The following is a 19,514-nucleotide window of genomic DNA, read 5'->3' as shown; positions in this document are numbered from 1 at the left end:
AATTAATCCAAACTCCTAATCTTGCTCCTTGATAATATGATAATTTACCATTCTGATATCTGTGTTTCTAGATGTGTCCTGTATTCACGGCCAATGTCTGATTAGTGGGACTAGGAACATCCTGACAGTGTGTTATGTATTTTATCCATTTTTGAATTCCCAGAACCGTAAGCCTGGCGTATTATGTTCACTTAGTAAATGTTTGGGCGTTTGGATGTGAATGCTATTTGCTCTCTTGCCTTCATGCATTTGCCGTGTTTTTATCTAGCCTTGAGGCTTCTTCTTTTTTCCTGCCTGTTGAAATCATTCCTTCATGATTTTCATGTCTTCCATGAAATCTTAAAAAAAAAAGTCTCCTCAGTGAGATTCAGTACAACGTTTTTGGGGATCATTTCTGTATGGACTTCATCACAGTTAATTACCATCTTAACCTTTGCTTCCTACTTCTTCAGGACTGGGTTGTGTGTCCTTAGCTACTAAAATCACTTCAGGTCACTCAAGTCACTTCGAATTAACCTTCATACCAAGACTTTGTGATTATCTGTCTCCTATAATAGCTTATCCACAATAGGTTTTCTATAAATGTTCGCTCTTCCCAAAGGGGAATAAATATCTCCTCTCCTGTTTGCTCATTATTGTTTGTGCCTTTGGATATAGTATTTACTATAGATTCCTTATGCAATTTAGTTATTTGCCTTTTTTCTATCTTTGCCACTTGAACCTTTGAGGACTAAGTGATTGAGTTTATATTTATATTCTTCTGTTCCCTGACCTAGATCTAGGTAAATTTTACTAAATCACTTGGATGAATTAATTTATCAACTAGAAATTATTTAATATATTTTGGGTGAAGTGATTCATGGAATGGTACAAAATGTCAGTTGGACAATCTCTAGAGAAAATAACCTCTTTAGATGAAGGAATACTGTTTGAAATATTCAGAAAAAGAATATCTGTAGATCTCTATAGGTTTTATAGAAATTTAGCTTATTCTTTCTATGCTTCTGGAAAATATGTCCTACTAGACTATGATCTCTTTGAAAATAGGATTACTTTTGTATCATTTCTTTATAACTTTTATCATAGTTTATATTTATAAATTATAGTTTTTACAAATTATTTACATGTAATTACTTTGTTATGTCTAAATGCACTGGTATTTTATGTCAGAAAGAAAAGCCATTTCTAAACTTTGTAATATTTTAACATGATGTTATATAGAGGGACTTCAAACAATTTTTTTTTTTGGCCTGTGAAATATTTACATTTTTTCTCTGGACACATACTTTGTGTGTTATAGAACCATCTAAAAGAATGAAGGTGCCAGTAATATTCCTGCCACTCAACCAAGAAATGAAGAGGAAACCAACACACATGTGATCAAATGCATAAATCAGGTTATCTTTGGAAGTTTGTACAGTATAACAAAACTGAAGAAGAAGCACTAAGAACCCACATCCCTTTATTTTTGTATCTTCTCCTGTATTTTTGTTAAAATTGAAACGGTGAGAGAAGGTGATCATAATATATCAATATTCAGTTTTTCAGGATCTGTAAAAACAAAACAAAATACCATGAGCCATTCATTAAAAGTATATAAGCTCTTTCTTCTTCAATTTTTAAAAAATTTTTATTTAAATTCCAGTTAGCTAATGCACAGTGTAATATTAGTTTTAGGCCTACAGTTTGGTAGTTCAGCACTTCCACAAAACACCCAGTGCTTATCACAAGTCCACTCCTTACCCCTCATCACCTGTTTAACCATCCCTCCACCACCACTGCCTGGGGTAGCCATCAGTTTGTTCTCTATAGTGAAGAGTCTGTTTCTTGGTTTGCCTCTCTCTTTCCTTTTTTCCCCCTTCTTTTGTCTACATATGAGTGAAATCATATGGTATTTGTCTATCTCTGACTGACTTATTTCAGTTAGCATAATACTCTCTAGCTCTATCCAGTTTTAAAATGTTTGAATGCTGGGAAAAACATGAGAAGCTGGGACTTCGAGTTAGATGCATCTGAGTTTGAAGACTAGTCTGCCATTTATACTTTGTTGTCTTCGGAAAGTCTTGTAAATTCTCACAGCTTCAGTTTCCTCCTCTTTAAAAGGGAGCCAGTGATAATCAGCTTTACAAGGATGCTATGAGTATTAAATGGGAGTCAGTACAAGGACTATTCAGTGCAGTAACAGCACTGGAACTATTCTAAGTGTTCTGCAGTTGGTATCTTTTTATGTTCTATAATTGGGATAATTCTCATTTATCTTTGTAGTTAGGAGTACCTATATTAGGAATAGGAGCAATATGTGGTATTCTCCAATTTTTTCGATGTTTTTTAGGGATCATGTTATATAATGATGTGTATGCTTCAGTTAGTATGGAAGAGAGTTCTATGGGTTGTGATTTAGTTTAGATTTTTATTTTCAATTCTTAGTAGTATTTGCTAAAATGTTTTTTTATTATGTTCAGTTAGCCAACATATAGTACATCATTAGTTTTTGATATAGTGTTCAGTGATTCATTAGTTACATTAATTACATGTTTTAGTTACATGTTTTATCCTTTTTCGCCTTATTAAAGTTGGTAGGTCCTGAAAGAAGGAGGGGAGAGCATTCCTCTATGTCAAATGCACACTTTGTGGAATTTACCGAAGTATAAATTAACTTTTATTTACTAAGGCGCTAATTGTAAGTGATTATTTCAGGGAAATAACCATTTTAGCATTGGGAGCAGAAGGCCAAATACATACACATTAGTGGACTTTTTTTTTTTTTTTTGAAGATTTTATTTATTTATTTGACAGAGAGACAGTGAGAGAGGGAACACAAGCAGAGGGAGTGGGAGAGGGAGAAGCAGGCTCCCTGCTGAGCAGGGAGCCCAAGGGCAGGACTCCGGGATCATTACCTGAGCCAAAGGCCACCGACACTTAATGACTGAGGCACCCAGGCGCTCCACATTAGTGAACTGTTTCACTTTTTAACTGTTTAAACTTTTTAAACACTTTTAAAAAACAGTTTCTCTCTTTGGTAGGAATCTGCTAGCAGTAGGTTTATAGATACAACCTATCAACTCAAGAAGACCAAATTTAGCTTTTAGTTTTTTTGTTTGTTTTTTGTTTTTGTTTTTTAGAAAGGAGAGAGAGAGAGAGAAAGGTGGGGTGAGGGGGGAGGCAGAGGGAGAGGGAGAGAGAGAAACTTAAGCAGGCCCCATGCCGAGCACTGAGCCCCATGTGGGTGTCAGGATCCTGAGATCATGACCTGAGCCAGCATCAGGAGATGGTCGTGGGGTGCCTGAGTGTCTTAGTTGGCTAAGCATCTGCCTTTGGCTAAGGTCGTGGTCCCAGTGCCCTGGGATCAAGTCCTGGGATCAAGCCCAGCGTCAGGCTCTTTGCTTAGCGGGGAGCCTGCTTCTCCTCCTGCCTCTGCTGTTCTGCCTGTCCCCTGCTTGTGCTCGCCGGCTTTCCCTGACTCTCTGTCAAATAAGTAAATAAAATCTTTTAAAAGAAAGAGTTGGTCCCTTAACCAACTGAGCCACCCAGGCACCCCCCAAATTTAGTTTTGAAATAAAAAAGGATTAAGAGTTTCTAACTCATATGGCAGAGTCAGAAACTTTTTTTTTGGATGGGAAAAATAAAACAAAACACCCTGTTCTTATTTCTACATGTCTTACAGTTACTCATTTAGTTAGAAAATATTTTGGAAAGTATTGTTTACCTTGGTCTGCCTCTGTCTTCTTGCGGTTTGGTACATCTGTAATTTTGGACAGTTGTGGAATTTACTGTTGCTCTTGCTGAAGGTTGACAGCAGTGGTGTCGGCTGTTGGGGCAGGGGTGGTGCCAGCCGCAGGGGCGCTGGTGATGTTTTCAGGTTGTTGGGCACTGGAAGCCGTAGTGCTGGGTACAGCACCTGCAGTGTTTTGGGCCAAGGCAGGGGAAGCCATGGTGGTGGCAGCAGCGGCGGCTGTGGTGGCTGCGGCAGCAGCGGCTGTGGTGGCTGCGGCATCAGGGGCGGTGGTGGCTGCGGCAGCAGCGGCGGTGGTGGCTGCGGCATCAGGGGCCGTGGTGGCTGCGGCATTAGCAGCGGTGGTGGCAGCATTAGCGGCAGTGGTGTAAATTACGGTTGGAGGAGCACTAGAAGGAGCTGATAATGCTTGAGAAGTAGGATGGACGATGTTCTCAGGTGGTGATGTAGGTCTGGGTGATGGTCCATGTGGGGATTGGGGATGATGGGGGTGGGGATGGAGTTGGTGGCCTCCGGGGACTTCATGATGACCGAAGTGAGCACCTGGTCTTCCAGGACCTAGTCCAAATTTTGCAGCAAATCCTCTCAACAGCTTAGACTTTAATTGTTTAAATGCTTTAAAATGCTCTTCGGAACTTTCACCAGACTTAAGAGAGAATGCAAAACACAGTTGTTTTATACAGGTGGGATGCATAAACTAGCCTGAACTCAGGCTTTAAAAATATTTTATCAGTTATATTTGTGTAAATATTCTTACTTCATTCCCTAAGTAATAACTGTGGAAAACATTTAAGTGAAGTAAATGTTTTTTTACTATAGGATTTATTAGAGTTATTGATATAATATGCTATGAATATTTAGCAAATCCAGGGGGTATGCAATATTTCCCAAACTTACTTCACCATGAAAGAGTGCATGTGAGTATGTGTGTGGATAGCATTTATTTATACTAGTGTTTCATGGAGAGCCTGTTGGGGCATGCTGTTCTAATTTTTATCCTGGAAAAGAGCATAATGCTATTTTACTAATATTTCAGAATTTTACTATTCTAAATAGAGAGTAAAAGGAAACTACAGAAGCTTTGCATTGCTGTTTTTGTAGACCCAGAATATGAGATTGATTGAATATTTTGTGAACCTACATGGTTGACTCATTTGTACCAACTCATAGACATTAAAGGCTAGAAGAACCTTAGATTGGTCAGTGCATACGTACTCAGTGAAAGCCTCATTACAACAAAGCCATGGACTATTTTAATTGTCTCTGGTTATATGGACTTTTAACATGACATTCCCTTAGGATTTCCATTTAGGGCCTTGCTTCTCATTTTGTCTTCACTGGCAGAAACTAATTCTTAGGATTCTAAATATGACATTCCTTCTGCCTCTTCGTGAAATATTTGTTTTCAGAGTGAATCAATTCTAAGAAATAGTCATATACCTGAGTTTATGATGAAGAACAAATAAGTTGCTAAAATTGCCATGAACTTTCAAGGTAGGTTTAGAATTTTTTTTCCTTCTAAATATCAGCACAATTTGGGTCACTAGACCTAGACATTGTTTATTCCACTGTCTACCCAGCTTTAGAAGCAGGAGAATGTTTTGTTTTTAAGGATTCATTGAGAGTACTTGGTATGGGAAAAAGAGAGAGTAGGAGATGTAATGGGATGATGTGACAGTATTTTAGTTATCACCCCCTGCTGTGCCACCCACCTCCATTATGACATGGAGTGAGGATTATGAGAATTAAAAATGGCAGAGAGTGGAAACAGGGATTTGTGATTTTGAAAAGTCTTTCCAGATGATTCTGAATTTTCTTTTTTTTTCCATTGAAAACCATTGATTTTGAGAAAAGAAACTACTTTTTTGAATTTTGTAGGATCATAAGAAATGTTCCTTATTAAAGGGCCATTAATATTTATAAAGAGAAAGATATTTATACTGAACAAGCAAATGTAGATAGTGTAGATAGTTTTTGGTACTGAAGGCTAGGTAAAATTGCTTTTATATGCCAAGTTGCCTTATTTCCATTGAAGATTCATATGTATCAAAGAGGTTGGCAGTTGAGGCAAGGTTTTGGTGTTCACAGAACTATTCCCACTGAGGGACTCTCAACATTTTCTTAGGTTAGGAATAAAAGAAACTGTACCTTATCAATTCTTTAGACACAACTAACTTTTGTCATTGTGAATGAAAATATAAAAAGATAACTAGAAATATAAAAACTTACCCTGGAGCTTTTTTGCTTATGTGCATCAGCTGCCTAAAATGGAAATGGAGAATAGAAGTATATTTTAAAAAATTAGACCCAGAACATATATGGCATTTGAGAATACTGATTGTAAGTTGTTTGAGGGTAATATATCTGGTCAGGTTAGGTGATAGAATGGAATACAGTTATAGAATTTTGAGTGTCATTGTTAAATGTGAGGGACCTTATAACATTTTAAGCACACAGTTCATAAAATAAAGATAATTGGTTTTTCTGGAGGTCATTAGACAAAAGTGTTCCTGTCCCTCTACATTCTCATGAGTATGTTGCTAACCAGTTTATAGGTAGTAGAAGACGTGGCTCCTTTTATCATAGTAACTATCATTTACTCAGGTGCCAACCCAGGGGACCACTGAGGAACCAGTGTCTTTATGACTTGATATGAGGAAAAACCAGCCTGTGATTTGGGGAGAGAAAAATGGGTAATTCACAGAGCTCTGGCATAGGGTTTTTCACTGGATGGAAATTCCCCCTTGCTACGTTTTAGCATGGAAGAACAAGGAAGAGGCACTTGTGTTAGCAGTGTTCATAACACATTGGTTGTTCATGAAATAATACTGGATTAAATTTAGAGCAATAGGTGTTAGATAATGTAACCTACCCTTTAGATAATGTAACTAAGGTGTGAGCTTTAGGTGAACAAATCTAAAAATCTTAAGAGGTTAGTAAGCACATGCTCTTGCTTGAAAAGTTATATATCATGTCTAGAATTTCTTGATTTTTTTGATCCATGTAAAATCCCGTATATGGTTAAAAATCTTTTTTATAGTGTTTCCTATATTCAGTTTTCTTCACACATCTTTCTTTTCAGGGAGCTTACCAACGACTAAATGCTGTTCAAGAATGTTATTGCAGAGGTGGAATCAGAATACACAATTTAAACTCATAACACTATAATATCTTACTTTCACATGTGGGAATTCTAAAGACTACAAACGTGGAAAAAAATGTTGAGTGTATCCTAGGGTCAACAAAAGATCATAAAGAAAGTTAAGGTCTTAGGCAAAAATAAAATTAAACAAAGGTTGTGTGGTATAAAGCTGTGTTGACCTAAGACAATAAATTTTATGATTAAGAACTAAGTAAGAGCCTGGGTGGCTCAGTTGGTTAAGCGGCTGCCTTCGGCTCAGGTCATGATTCCAGCGTCCTGGGATCAAGTCCCACATCGGGCTCCTTGCTCAGCGGGGAGCCTGCTTCTCCCTCTGCCTCTGCCTACCACTCTGTCTGCCTGTGCTCATGCTCTCTCTCTCTCTCTCTCTCTAACAAATAAATAAATAAAATCTTAAAAAAAAAAAGAACTAAGTAAGAAAATAGACATAGGTAAAGATATTTGATATTTACCAAGAAGTAAGCAGTGAAAGTCAAGATGACAGCAATCAAAACGAGAGCCTTCATTTTAATACCTTAATGTCTTCTGGAAGTAGACAGCAAAAGATGATGCCTTGTTGTTGGTGGGAGAATAAAAGAAATATTTTGTTTTTGCTAAATTTTAACCAAAGGAAAAGCATTCATGCATGTTAAGGCACATCTATGGCATATATTATATCTATGATATAAAAAAATTTTCAAACTTAAAAGAATAGTCCAACCTAAATGTGCAAACATTATAAATAATGAACTCCAGTGGTAATACATGTAGTAGGCAAAGATGTGGGCAAAAGTTAGTCCTTGTCCCATTAATGGTTAAGAAAACATAAAGAACTTCTTTTTTGAGCTGCTATTTTACAATTACTGAAGAGTTATTTGAGAAGATGTAACCAAATTATGATCAAGATGGCGAGGTTGATATCCTTGCATACAACCATTGGTTCTGTTAATTGAAATAATTTTTTTGAAAAACAGTCTGACAACATGCAAAAGATGAAAATGTTTATACCTTTAATGCAAAGAACCTGTCTTGAGAATTATCTTTGATAAATTAATTAGGAGAAAAAAAATTTTAAACCATTTTAGTGTTATAAGTTAAAAAAATACAGATACTGATAATCATGAAGACTTGATAGAAATAAAAAAAATACTTGTTATAATGATAAGTGAAAAGTTTAACTACCATACTATAATGTTAATTATCCAGATAACACAAGTGAAAAGTTTAAATACTATACTGTATGTAAATTACCCAAATAGACAAGACAGGAAAATGTAAGTGAAAGATAAAATAGTGTGATATGATGGTTTAATTTACATGTGGATTTTCTGTTAATAAAATTTTATGGTTTTTTGTTGAGTTTATAATTTAAACACAGAAAAGACACTGAGAAATTGCCATTACAATAGTCTTCTGGCTCTGATTTTGCCCTTACCCACTTAAGACTTCAGACAAAACATTTTAGATGTTAACTTAAAAATGCGATAGGTAGAAATTTCAGATATTTTTTATTAATCTTGTCATTAGTCTTACTTTTATTATCTGAGTAACTGTTAGAAATTTGAAATTTCTGTTAAACTTTTTATTTTGGTATGATCTCGTATTTAAAGGAAATGTAAAATAAACAACCCAAACCCAAACCTCTCCAATTGCAGTTCTTTGAAGGCTGTTATAACATTATCCTTTCTTCATAAGTTTGCATTCATATGTCATACTTCAGTAATGAATTATTGTTTAGTTACTATCCATTTATCTGATTCCTCTCCCAAAGAAGAAAAGTAGCTAAGTAGAGGAATTAATGGCTGATTATTTCTACTTACAAAATCTCAGGTTCAAACGTGACTGTTTTTTTAATCTTTAAAAACACGATAGCTATAACATAACTCATGGAGAATTACTGTCTTTTTACAATGATTTTATTTATTAGGGCATCTTCTTTTGATTTGAAAGGAAAGAACACTGGATTAATAGTCACTGGAGTTGAGCTTCAGTTGCCAAACCCTGGTCACATAATTTAGCCTATCTGAGGCCCAGGTTCTGCCTTTAAAATGGAACGATTAATTTATTTGACAAAACTGTCACATCCCAATACTCCCTAGAAGAGGAATAGAAAACCAGATTAATAAATGTTTCCTCATATGTGAAATGGTTGCAATCTCAAGCAAAATATAAAGCACATTTAGATATTTATATGCCCTTCCCTTTGTAATAGAAGAGATAAATGGAATGGAAACATTTCAAGTAATAAAGATTTTTAAAAAATCAGTTCTTACACAACTTATTTAAATATATGTTCTTCCCGCTGAAAACACTTTAATTTTTATATGTACAAAACTAAAATATGGGTTCATATCTAAAAGGGGACCACTTTAAAACCGGGATTCCAGAGGACAAGCTATTTTTATTATTACTATATTTACTGAAATTGCTAACATTTTAGTAATATATAAGTGGATAGAACTTAAAGATTAATGAGTTTATTAAAGCATTTCCATTTATTTTCTATTATGATATATTCTTTCAAAGGCATTGTCTGTTGGAATTGTGTGGAAAACAGTTTGAGATCTCATGATAATTACACTAATTAGAAACTGAAGATCCTATGGTGATTATAGTAGTTAGAAATTACTAGATATAATCAAAGTCTAAGGAAAATTAATTTAAGTCTTCAAAAATTTAGAAAAGATACAATAACAAGGGATCCTCTTTCTGCTTGTCCAGCAATGTCAGCCTTACCTCAGGTTCTGAAGTCTGGAAGCTTGGAGAAAGTGCAGGTGATTCGTGCCTTATAAAGGAATTTTTTCCCCCTTGTCTTTATCCTTTCTATTTTGTTCCTATTGCTAAGCAAAATATTATCATTATTATTATTTTAGCATTTGCTTCTGAGCTAATCCAAACTGTTTCCTGAAGCAAAAAATGGAGTGTTCTAATCTTCAGAAGTTGACATTTTTCCTTTTCATTTCTCTCAGAAACATCATGGCTAATTAACTGTGCACCAGAAGAACTGAATGCTTATTCTTTATAATTTAAAGATAATACTCTGAGCCAGTTTCTTTCCTTTATTTCGGATGTTTTCTTACGTAACTTGACATTTTAGTATCAAAGCAGTAATTATTGAAACTTGACTATAAGCCCTAGGTCTGTGAACGCTTTCATAATTAAGAGTGCTGTTTATATTTATTTACCTTACTGCTGTTAGATAGTTTTGTGGATTCTGAGTTGGCAGAAGGTATTTGAAGATAGAAGCTTCTTTTGTGTCCATCTTTAGCTTTTTAAGATAAAATACTTCATTCCTAAAAGTTAGTTTTTAGAAATTATAAATGAACTCAACTTTAAACATTAAAATTAAAATTAAAATTAATTAAAAATGAACTCAACTTTAAACATTAGTCGTTGGAGGGCAGCTGCAAGCATTATATTCTTTTCTTGTCTTTCTGGATATAAAAATGAGAAAAAGGTAGCTAGTGGACCATTTTGACACCACTTAATGTGCCAACATCAAGACTAATAATTCTGTAATTAAATTGTCAAGTAAGATATATTAGGTACCACAGCAATTATCTTGTTCAGAAGAAACATACCGATCACTGCATAATACAAAATGTGAGTGTTGTAGTAATTTGTCATTTACTTTGATGTACGTTTTACTTCCCTGAAAATGTCCTTCCATCACCAGAAGGATAGGTAAACATCATGTACTTACACAAGGAAGGTCTACTGGTGGATAATGGGATTTGTAATGCTTTTCTTTTAAGTTAGCAGTTAACAATGATATGTCTTCTTGGCGTTAATTGACCCAGTGATGAATTGAAGATCAAATGAGAACCTCTAGACTTTTTCTCTTAAAGGTGAATTTGAGGCCACTGGACACAGTGTCTCTCGATTATTGGTTTTTCAGTTTGTTCACATATTGTTTTGGTTTCTAGGATAACTCATTACAGTGAGGGCAACCTAAAATCCAAATCAAGATGAACACCTAGATCTGTGTGCTTTTACATATATTATAATTTTGTACATGAAGAGACTGAGACTTGAGCAAATAGCTAGCTTATAGTTTGAAGAACCAGTATTTTAACCCAGATTTGTTTATCTTCACAGCCTTTATTCTTTTATTTGTTAAAATTTTCAAGTATGTTTGTACTAAATATTTTTAAGTATGTTTGACTTCTGTTGGGAAAATTTTTGATTAATTATTAGAGTGATTAGGCTGTAGACAGAGAACTATCTTAGGCATTTTTATGTCTTGATCAACTGGTAAATCTGTACTCATTTGATTATCATTCTGGTTAATACACTCCATACAAATGGAATACACTCATATTGATAATTGATATTGACAATTATTCTTACTGATTTCTACTCTACTTTCTTGTCTCTCTGCTTCTTGCTTCCTTTACATCCCCAGTCCAACCTTTACTTTTCCACCAAAATAATCATTCTAAAGCACAATTAATGTAAAACTTTTGATGCCTCCCATTTTATACAACAGCATTCCCCAAACTGTGTTACATAGAGCACTAGTTCCTAGAGATGTTTACTGGAGCTCCATGAACACTTCATATATATATTCTCATAGTAACTCCAACATTTCCACAATACATTTTACCCTGAAACCCTTTTTTTAGCTCATCTCCTGCAAAAAAAAAAAAAAAAAAAAAAAAAAAAAAAAAAAAAAAAAAAAAAACCCATGAATTCGGGCCTGGGTGACTCAGTCAGTAGAGCATCTGCCTTTGGCTCAGGTCATGATTTCAGGGTCCTGGGATCGAGCTCTGCATTAGGCTCCCTACTCAGCATGGAGTCTGTTTCTCCCTCTCCCGCTGCTGTTCCCCCTGCTTGTGCTCTCACTCTTGTTCTTTCACTCTCTCTCTCTCTCTTTCTCATATAAATAAAAAATGTTTAAAGGCCACGAATTCTTGTGAAATTAGCTTAGGAAATATGAGCTATAATGTGAATTTTTTTTTAAAGATTTTATTAATTTAGGAGAGAGTGAGTATGTGTGTGAGCATGAGTGGAGAAGGGGCAGAGGGAGAGGGAGAAAGAATCTGAAGCAGACTTCACACTGAGTAGAGTCCCAAGTGGTTCAATCTTCCATGACCTGGAGATCATGACCTGAGCTGAAACTAAGAGTCAGAAACAACTGACTGAGCTACCCAGGTGCACTGTTACGTGAAATTTTAACTCGAAGTTGCTAACACATGATGTGATGGTTAATTTTATGTTAACTTGCCTTGGTTCTGATGCCTAGTTCTATGTCAAATGCTAGTCCAGATGTTGCTGTAAAGGTATTTTATAGATGTGATTAACATTTATGAGCAGTTGACTTTAAGCAGATTACCTTCCATAATGTGGTTGAGCTTCATTTAATTAACTAAGGAGCGAAGACTGAAGTTTCCTAAAAAAGAAAGAATTCTCCCTAGAGACGGAAACAGAGAACACTGTCTGAGTTTCCAGCCTGAAGTCTTGCCTTGTGGATTTTGAACTCAGGATTGCAACATCAGCTCTTAACCTGAATTTCTAACCTACTAATTGGTGCTTTGGGTTCTGAACTTGCTAGTATACACAATTAATGAGCCAATTTCTTAAAATGTTATCTATCTCCATCCATCCATCCATCCATCCATCCATCCATCGTTGGTTCTGTTTCTCTGGGGAATCCTGACTGATACATAATAGTCTGACACATTTTGATTATTTTTGCTTTTGTGAGGCTGTAATATCAGTCACAACTTGGTGTATCTATTAACCATTCTCTCTCAGATTCTCTTTGCCGTAAACTTATTTCAGTATTATTGGGCACATCAAGTACAGTTGACCCTTGAACAATGTGGGGGTTGGGATGCCCGCACCCCACACAAAAATCCATGTAGAACTTTTTATTCCCCCAAAACTTAACTGCTAATAGCCTGCTGGTGAAGTCTTACTGATAAACAGTCAATTAACACTTATTTTTTATGTTATATGTATTATATAGCATATTCTTTTTTTTTTTAAAGATTTTATTATTTATTTGACAGGCAGAGATCACAAGTAAGCAGAGAGGCAGGCAGAGAGAGAGAGAGAGGAGGAAGCAGGCTCCCTGCTGAGCAGAGAGCCCGATTCGGGGCTCGATCCCAGGACCCTGGGATCATGACCCGAGCCGAAGGCAGAGGCTTTAACCCACTGTGCCACCTAGGTGCCCCTATATAGCATATTCTTAAAGTAAGCTAGAGCAAAGAAAATGTTAAGGAAATCATAAGGAAGAGAAAATACATTTACAGTACTGTGCTGTATTTACAAAAAAAAAATACACATGTAAGTGAACCTATGCAGTTAAAAGCTGTGTTGTTCAAGGGTCAACTCTATTTTTATGCTTCTGGATTTTTGCCCTTGCCCTTCCTTCCCTCAGTTTGAAAGCCAGTGATCCCTCTTGTCCTGGTAAACTCATATTTATCTCTAAGTATCCAAGTCATACTATCTTTCATCTGAGAGTGTTCATAGCCTAATAAGTGAAATCACCTTTCACTCTTTCATTTAATTAGGATGGGATGATGAGCTCTGTTTACTCAAGACACTCTAGTTTATGTCTGTTGTGGGGTCATTATTAATACTGCGTTCTTTTTGCTCAAAAGTATTTTGGTTTTGATGATAAATTATGTGATCTTCTTATTTATCAAACATACAATAAGGAAGAGAAACTTTAAGCAGGCACTGTATGTTGAATTGTGTCTTTTCCCTGCCCCCAAATATGTTGGGCTCCTAACTCCCAGCACCTAAGAACATGACCTTATTTAGACATGGAGTCTTTGCAAATGTAACCAAGTTAAGAGACAGTCATATTTGGATTAAGGTTCTTAATCCTATGACTGGGATCATAAGGGTATCCTTATAAGTGGGGAGACATTTGAACATGGAGACACACAAGAGAATATCGTGTGATAAGGGAGGTAGAAATTGTAGTGATGTGTCTGAAGCCAAAGAGAGTCAGGGATTGCTAGCAACCACCAGAAGCTGAAAGAAGGAAGAAAAGATCCTCTCCTTGAGCTGTCAGAGAGCAATGGCCTTTCTGACACCTTAATTTCAGACTTCTAACCTTCAGAACTGTGGGAGAATAAATTTTTTTTAAGCCATCTCGTGTGTGGTGATATGTTACAGCCTTCCTAGGAACTCAACAAGCAACTTGAAAAATTATGTGTGTTACGTAAAGCAAGGTATTTTGTACCATGAGGCAACATGATGGGAGAATATAGAAACTTACATGCTTGGAGGAAATAACATTTAGGGGATTTTGAGAATGTCTCAGGAAGAGTATAGTGTTTTCAGTGATCCTGTGACAAGATTTAGTTTGATGCTCTAAAGAAACCAAGATTTAAGAGCAGAAGTTGAAAGTAGCGTATCATAAGGCTGCATAGATTAACAATGTCCTGGTTGTGGAGAACCTGATAAATAGCAAAGTGATTTTAGACTATTTTGGACTCTTGTTGGTGGGAAGTCACTGGAGCATTTTGTGTATGGAGCATTTTAGGTATGGAAGTGGCATAATCAATTTGTGCTATTACATGTTAGTTTTGCTTGATAAAACGTGGGATAAGGTAGACTTGTAAGAATGGAGGCAAGTGAATTCCTGAGGGCCCAGAGGTGAAAACTCTGTTTCTGTTGCACGTGGGGAATGAGAGAGAGGGACGAGAAAGAAGAGTCCCCGTTTCTGACTTGGACAGATGTGCAGATGGTGTCTTTTGCTTAAGATAGAGAATATTAGAAGAGAAACTTGAGGGAAGGGGAATGCCACTTTTAGATTTCTGTTATCTTTGAAGTGTATGTGAAGAATGCAAAAGAACATACCAATAGTGTTGTGGAAATAGACTGCAGACTCAAGATTTAATTCACGTATCATTTATTTGTTTCTAGTCTGCAACAGGAAGAATTGGGCAAGCACACATATTACACACATACTGGCCCAATTCCCTAGTCTTCTTGGTACCTTGAAGTTACACATGTTCTTTAATGCATCCTTATGTACAGCATCTCTTTAGGAAGATGGTCTTTCTTTGTGGTCAGGGGTCCTTTCATTTTATAATTGGTTCTTTCACTCTCAAACTGGATCAAGGATTCCTTAAAACATGGAAGAGAGGTTTATGTCACAGGGTAGGGATAGCTGTGGTTAAGAGTTACAGTATGGATTATGAACAGGTGTTACACTAAGGCGGAGAGGAACTTTGGACAGAAGTAGCTTGTGTCAGAGGAAACTATGGATAGGATTATCTTGTGGCTCAGGAGTATCTTTTATCAAATATAGTGAAGTATTATAAGTGATATTACTAAAGATTATGTATGGTGAGTTAGAGAAGGGGTGGTTAGAGAAGGTAACAGTTGAGGTGAGTCTTGAAGGATGGTTAAGAAGTGCATGTGATACTGCAGAGAATTCTAGGGACAGAGAGTATGATGAAAAAAGATGCAGGGGCTTGAGACTGTTTGGGTTCTTAGTTATGAGGATACTTCAGTTTTAACCAACAGAAATCTCAACCCAAACTCATTTAACGAGAATGGAAAATGTATTATCTCAGGTACATAAGCAGACCAGGCTTGTTCTGTGAAGGCTTGATATATCATGTGACTAGAACTCCGTTCTTTATATTTCTTGCCTTGTATTTCTTCGGTGTTGGTTTTATTTTTAGCAGTGTGCCTCCTTGCGATCCCTAGATGGCTCCAGAAGCTCCTTGCACTAAATGTTTCCAGACCCATGTTTCTTCTGAAAGCTGATTTTCCACAAAATGTCCTCTTTGCTCTGTTTGGTTTATGTGCTTATCCTTGAATGACTGTGGCAAGCTGTATTGGACACGGAATAATTAGCTTGTTCCTGGAGTTGGGGGTGTGGTCTATCTCCAACATGTGTGAAAGGGAAAGAGTTGCAAAACAAAGAAAATCAGCGTGTATTACAAAGAAAATTTTATGACAGGCAGGGCTTAGAAGCTAGGTCAAAAACAGATGTCACTCACATTAATGAAACTTTAATTCCTCTCATTTCTTCATTTATAAACGTTTACTGAGTTTTCCCTATCTACTAGGTACTCTTTTAATTCAGTAGTCAGTCCTGGATCCCGGCTCTCAGGGAGTATCCATTTAGTACCTTGTGTAGATAGAGTGTAGTGTGTGAAGGGAGGGCAGAAGTGAAGGTGGGTTGAGGAAAAAGGTGGGCAGAGGAAAAAGCACGGAGACGCTTGTATGCCTTGCAGAAGAGTTTGGACTTTATCTTAAAGACATTAAGGAGCCAGTAAAGGGCTGGAGAAGAAAGATGAGGACATTTCTGCATAATTAGCCCTTTATGAAAGAAGGACAGAGGTGGATTGCATGTTATAGGATTGCAGGCAGACTTAAAGAAGGGAGCGTGAGTGGAAATAGAGAAAGGAGGAGGGTGATAAATTGAGAATGATTCATTGTTGAACAATTCACACAAAGCTGTGTGACTCTGAACTTGGGATTTAGAGTCATGCAGATCTAGAGAGCTAAGCTTTGCCACTTACTGGCTTGGTTATCTTGGTCCAGTGGCTTTTCTCAGTTTTTACTTTGGTCATCAGTAAAATAAGACTAGCCCAAATGTTCCCCAACTGTATGCCCCACACTCCTTTCTAGGGTCAACGCTATTTCGTATATTTGGGATTAGACTGTTTCACATGCATTCCTTAATCCAGTGTCTTAGCTGTTTCTCCTCAGGTCCACCAATTTCTTTCCTCAGGAATCGCATATTAAAGACCTTGTTTCTTTTATATGTTTAATGAAATTTCAGAGTTTAATGAAATAAAGGAGAAACTTTATTATGAAGTTGCACAATTTAAAATTGATTATTAGGCATCCATTCTTTGAAAAGTCTGATGTCCACTGGCCACCAATAATCTCACTAGTCATGTTTTTATTATATTTTATTTTGTTTTTTAATTGAAGTATAGTTAACATACAATACTGGGGACTCTTCTTTCTGGACTCGAGCCAGTTGTCAACGAGTTGTGTTTCTCCTATCATTGTCTAGACTTATCTGTAAATTACCCATTATCTTATGTTAATAGATACATACATATATATATATATATATATATTTTTTTTTTTTTTTAATTTTATTTACTTGAGAGAGAGAAAGCAAGCAAGAGAGAGAGCACAAGAGGGGGAGAGGTAGAGGGAGAGGGAGAAGCAGACTCCCCACTGAACAGGGAGCTGGATGTGTGCTCTATTCCAGCACCACCCCCTCCCATCCTGACATGAGCCAAAGGCGGTGCTTAATGGACTGAGCCACCCAGGGGCCCCAAGCACATTATCTTTTTAATTGCTTTCATTGTTTTAGTCTAGTTCACGTCTCAGGGCCTTGTATCTCTCAGTCAAAGGGGAAGATCACACTATTTTCTAAACAAAGTCCCTGAAAGAAACTATGGTTGCAGCTTATAAAATGATAATGCTATTCAGCCTGCTACCTATCTCAGTACTAAGGTTGTTTTGAGGGCAAAATTTTTAAAACCTTTTAAAAGCTTTCAACAAGCACCACATGATTTTTTTTCTTACCTACTTTTTTAGTTTCAACCTGAGTTATTTTTCAACTGATGACATGCTCCATCACATAGTGTGGAGGCCAAGAAAAACAAGGCTGGACCCATCTCGAGTCTAGCCCTGACATAAGTGCAGCCATTTTGATGTTCCAGATTATCACAAAATATTTCTTGGGTTCTGACCTACTCAGGTTAGCACTTTAAACAGTCCCTCTCTCCTTTAATGATTGATTTAAACCCCTGGACTCAGCTGCCTCTGTCTTTCATAACTCGCCTATACATTCCCCAACTGATCAATGTTGACCTGAGTAGGTAGGGACAACTCTACGCCCCTACTCAGCAGGAAGAAGTTACAGAAGGTGAGACCTTCCACCTCCAACAACCTTAAAGATTTAAGGGTCAAAATTGTTCAGGGGGAAATGTGGAGGCTGAGAAAATCAAGGCCATCCCACCTCAGGCTTAGCTTTAGCATAAGTACAGCCATCTTAGCTCCGGCGGCCATCTCAGACCCCTGTGCCCAAGGGCCGAACTTTCCCCCACCCTGCTTTAGTAACCCCCATCCTGCTTTGTTTCCAGGAATCCCCACCCTGCTTTAGTAACAGGAACCCATAAATACCCCTGCCTTAACAAAGCTCGGGGTCCAAGTCCCTACTCCGCTGCATTGGGTATACTTGGGCCCAAGCTTAAGCTTGTCAAATAAACCCTCGTGTGATTGCATCGGTGCTTGGCTCCTTTGTGGTCTCTCGGTCATGAAAACTCAGGCACAACAATAGTCTGTTCATTTCCTTGAGAAACTTGGGCCATTTCTAGTCTCAGGGCTTAGGGCATATTGTGTCCTAATCTCTTCACATTTTTAGATCTTTAGCTTAAATCTCACTTTCTCAGAGACAACTTCCCTGGATTTAAATTTGTGTGAAAACTGCAGCTATAATCTCTTATTATTTTTGTTTGTAAGATACATCACAATCTGTAGTTGGCATTGTTTTGTGTGTGATTATTTGAATTTGTTTAATATTTATCTTTCCCAGTGGATTAATTTCCGTGATGGCAGAGGCTGCATCATTTGGTTCTCACTATAGTGTCCTCACGAGGCTTCTGAGGTGCTTGGAATGTGATAGGTACATAATAAATATTTTATAACTGAAAACTGAATAAAATACTTAGTGTCTGACATAAAGGAAATAATAAATACTAGCTAATATTTTTATTAGATGTAGGAAGATATAGGTTGGCTCTCCAATTTTCTCCTTGTTAATGTTGATAATCTTTTAGCCCCTTGGTTTACACTTTATATCCTGGATTTTATGCATTTACAGATAAATGAAAACAGAGAGAATGAATATCACCTGCATTTCCTTCTTAGAGATAATCACTGCTAAGGTATTGTTATATGTATCTACCTATTTATGTGTATGTCATACATATTGTTGGGTCCCCCAACAATGGGTCCATGATCAAAGGAGCGAGACTGATACAAAGTGAAGGTCAAGCAAAGCTTTATTTTGCGCCAAGCATCAAGAATCAAACCAACCATCAAACCAACTGGTCGGGGACGCGCCTTACAGAGAGGGCGATGACTCCTCCCTGCCTTACAGACTAACTTTTATAGAGCAAAGGCCATGTGGTTGGGCCTGGCCACACAAAGGTGGCCAATGAGATTGTAACACACAGAGAAAGCTGCAGTCATGCTAGGCCCCACACAGGTGGCCAACTGAACTACAATTCACCCCATAGTAGCTATTGGAACTAGCCTATCACCTTGGTCAGAATTGGCACCCAAAAGGCGGGGCCCACACTCCTTGGTAGCTAGGGAGACAGTATGAGCGCTTTACTGATTGGATGTCTTCACCTGGCCCGACTCATCCCTGCATCCCAGCTCGGTTATCTCTATCTGACCTGACCCACCCTAGTATTTGGGTTTTGTTACCTGGGACTGGTTTCCCCGGACTTGTTTTTAAGTAAGTTCCCTGAAGGGGGAGGGTCAGGGTCAGGAGGGAGCTGCTCTGCTAAATAGGCCCTTACAATATCACTGTGTAAATTTCACTTAGAAGTTTAGTGTGATTTTCCCTATTTTCCCCTATGTGATTAAATTTTCTTTGGGGAACCCGGCTGGCTCATGTAGAGCACGTGACTC

At 37.2% G+C, this 19,514-nt stretch overlaps 1 protein-coding gene across 1 annotated transcript; it reads right to left on the bottom strand.

The window, feature by feature from the left end:
- Nucleotides 1-1,380: 1,380 nt before the first annotated feature.
- LOC125094392 (integumentary mucin C.1-like) lies at nucleotides 1,381-9,657 on the bottom strand. Its single transcript, XM_047719978.1, has 4 exons — nucleotides 9,609-9,657; nucleotides 7,346-7,445; nucleotides 3,707-4,379; nucleotides 1,381-1,551 (listed from the first exon to the last, which is right to left on the bottom strand). Exons 2-3 carry the CDS (start codon nucleotides 7,397-7,399, stop codon nucleotides 3,768-3,770), a joined length of 666 nt encoding a protein of 221 aa, XP_047575934.1. The 5' UTR covers nucleotides 7,400-7,445; nucleotides 9,609-9,657; the 3' UTR covers nucleotides 1,381-1,551; nucleotides 3,707-3,767.
- Between the last annotated feature and the right edge of the window lie 9,857 nt (nucleotides 9,658-19,514).

Source organism: Lutra lutra, chromosome 2 (genome assembly GCF_902655055.1).
Source record: "Lutra lutra chromosome 2, mLutLut1.2, whole genome shotgun sequence".
In the NCBI taxonomy this organism is placed as follows: Eukaryota; Metazoa; Chordata; class Mammalia; order Carnivora; family Mustelidae; genus Lutra; species Lutra lutra.
The sequence above is the reverse complement of the archived record's forward strand: the minus strand, read 5'-3'. Positions and strand labels throughout refer to the sequence as shown.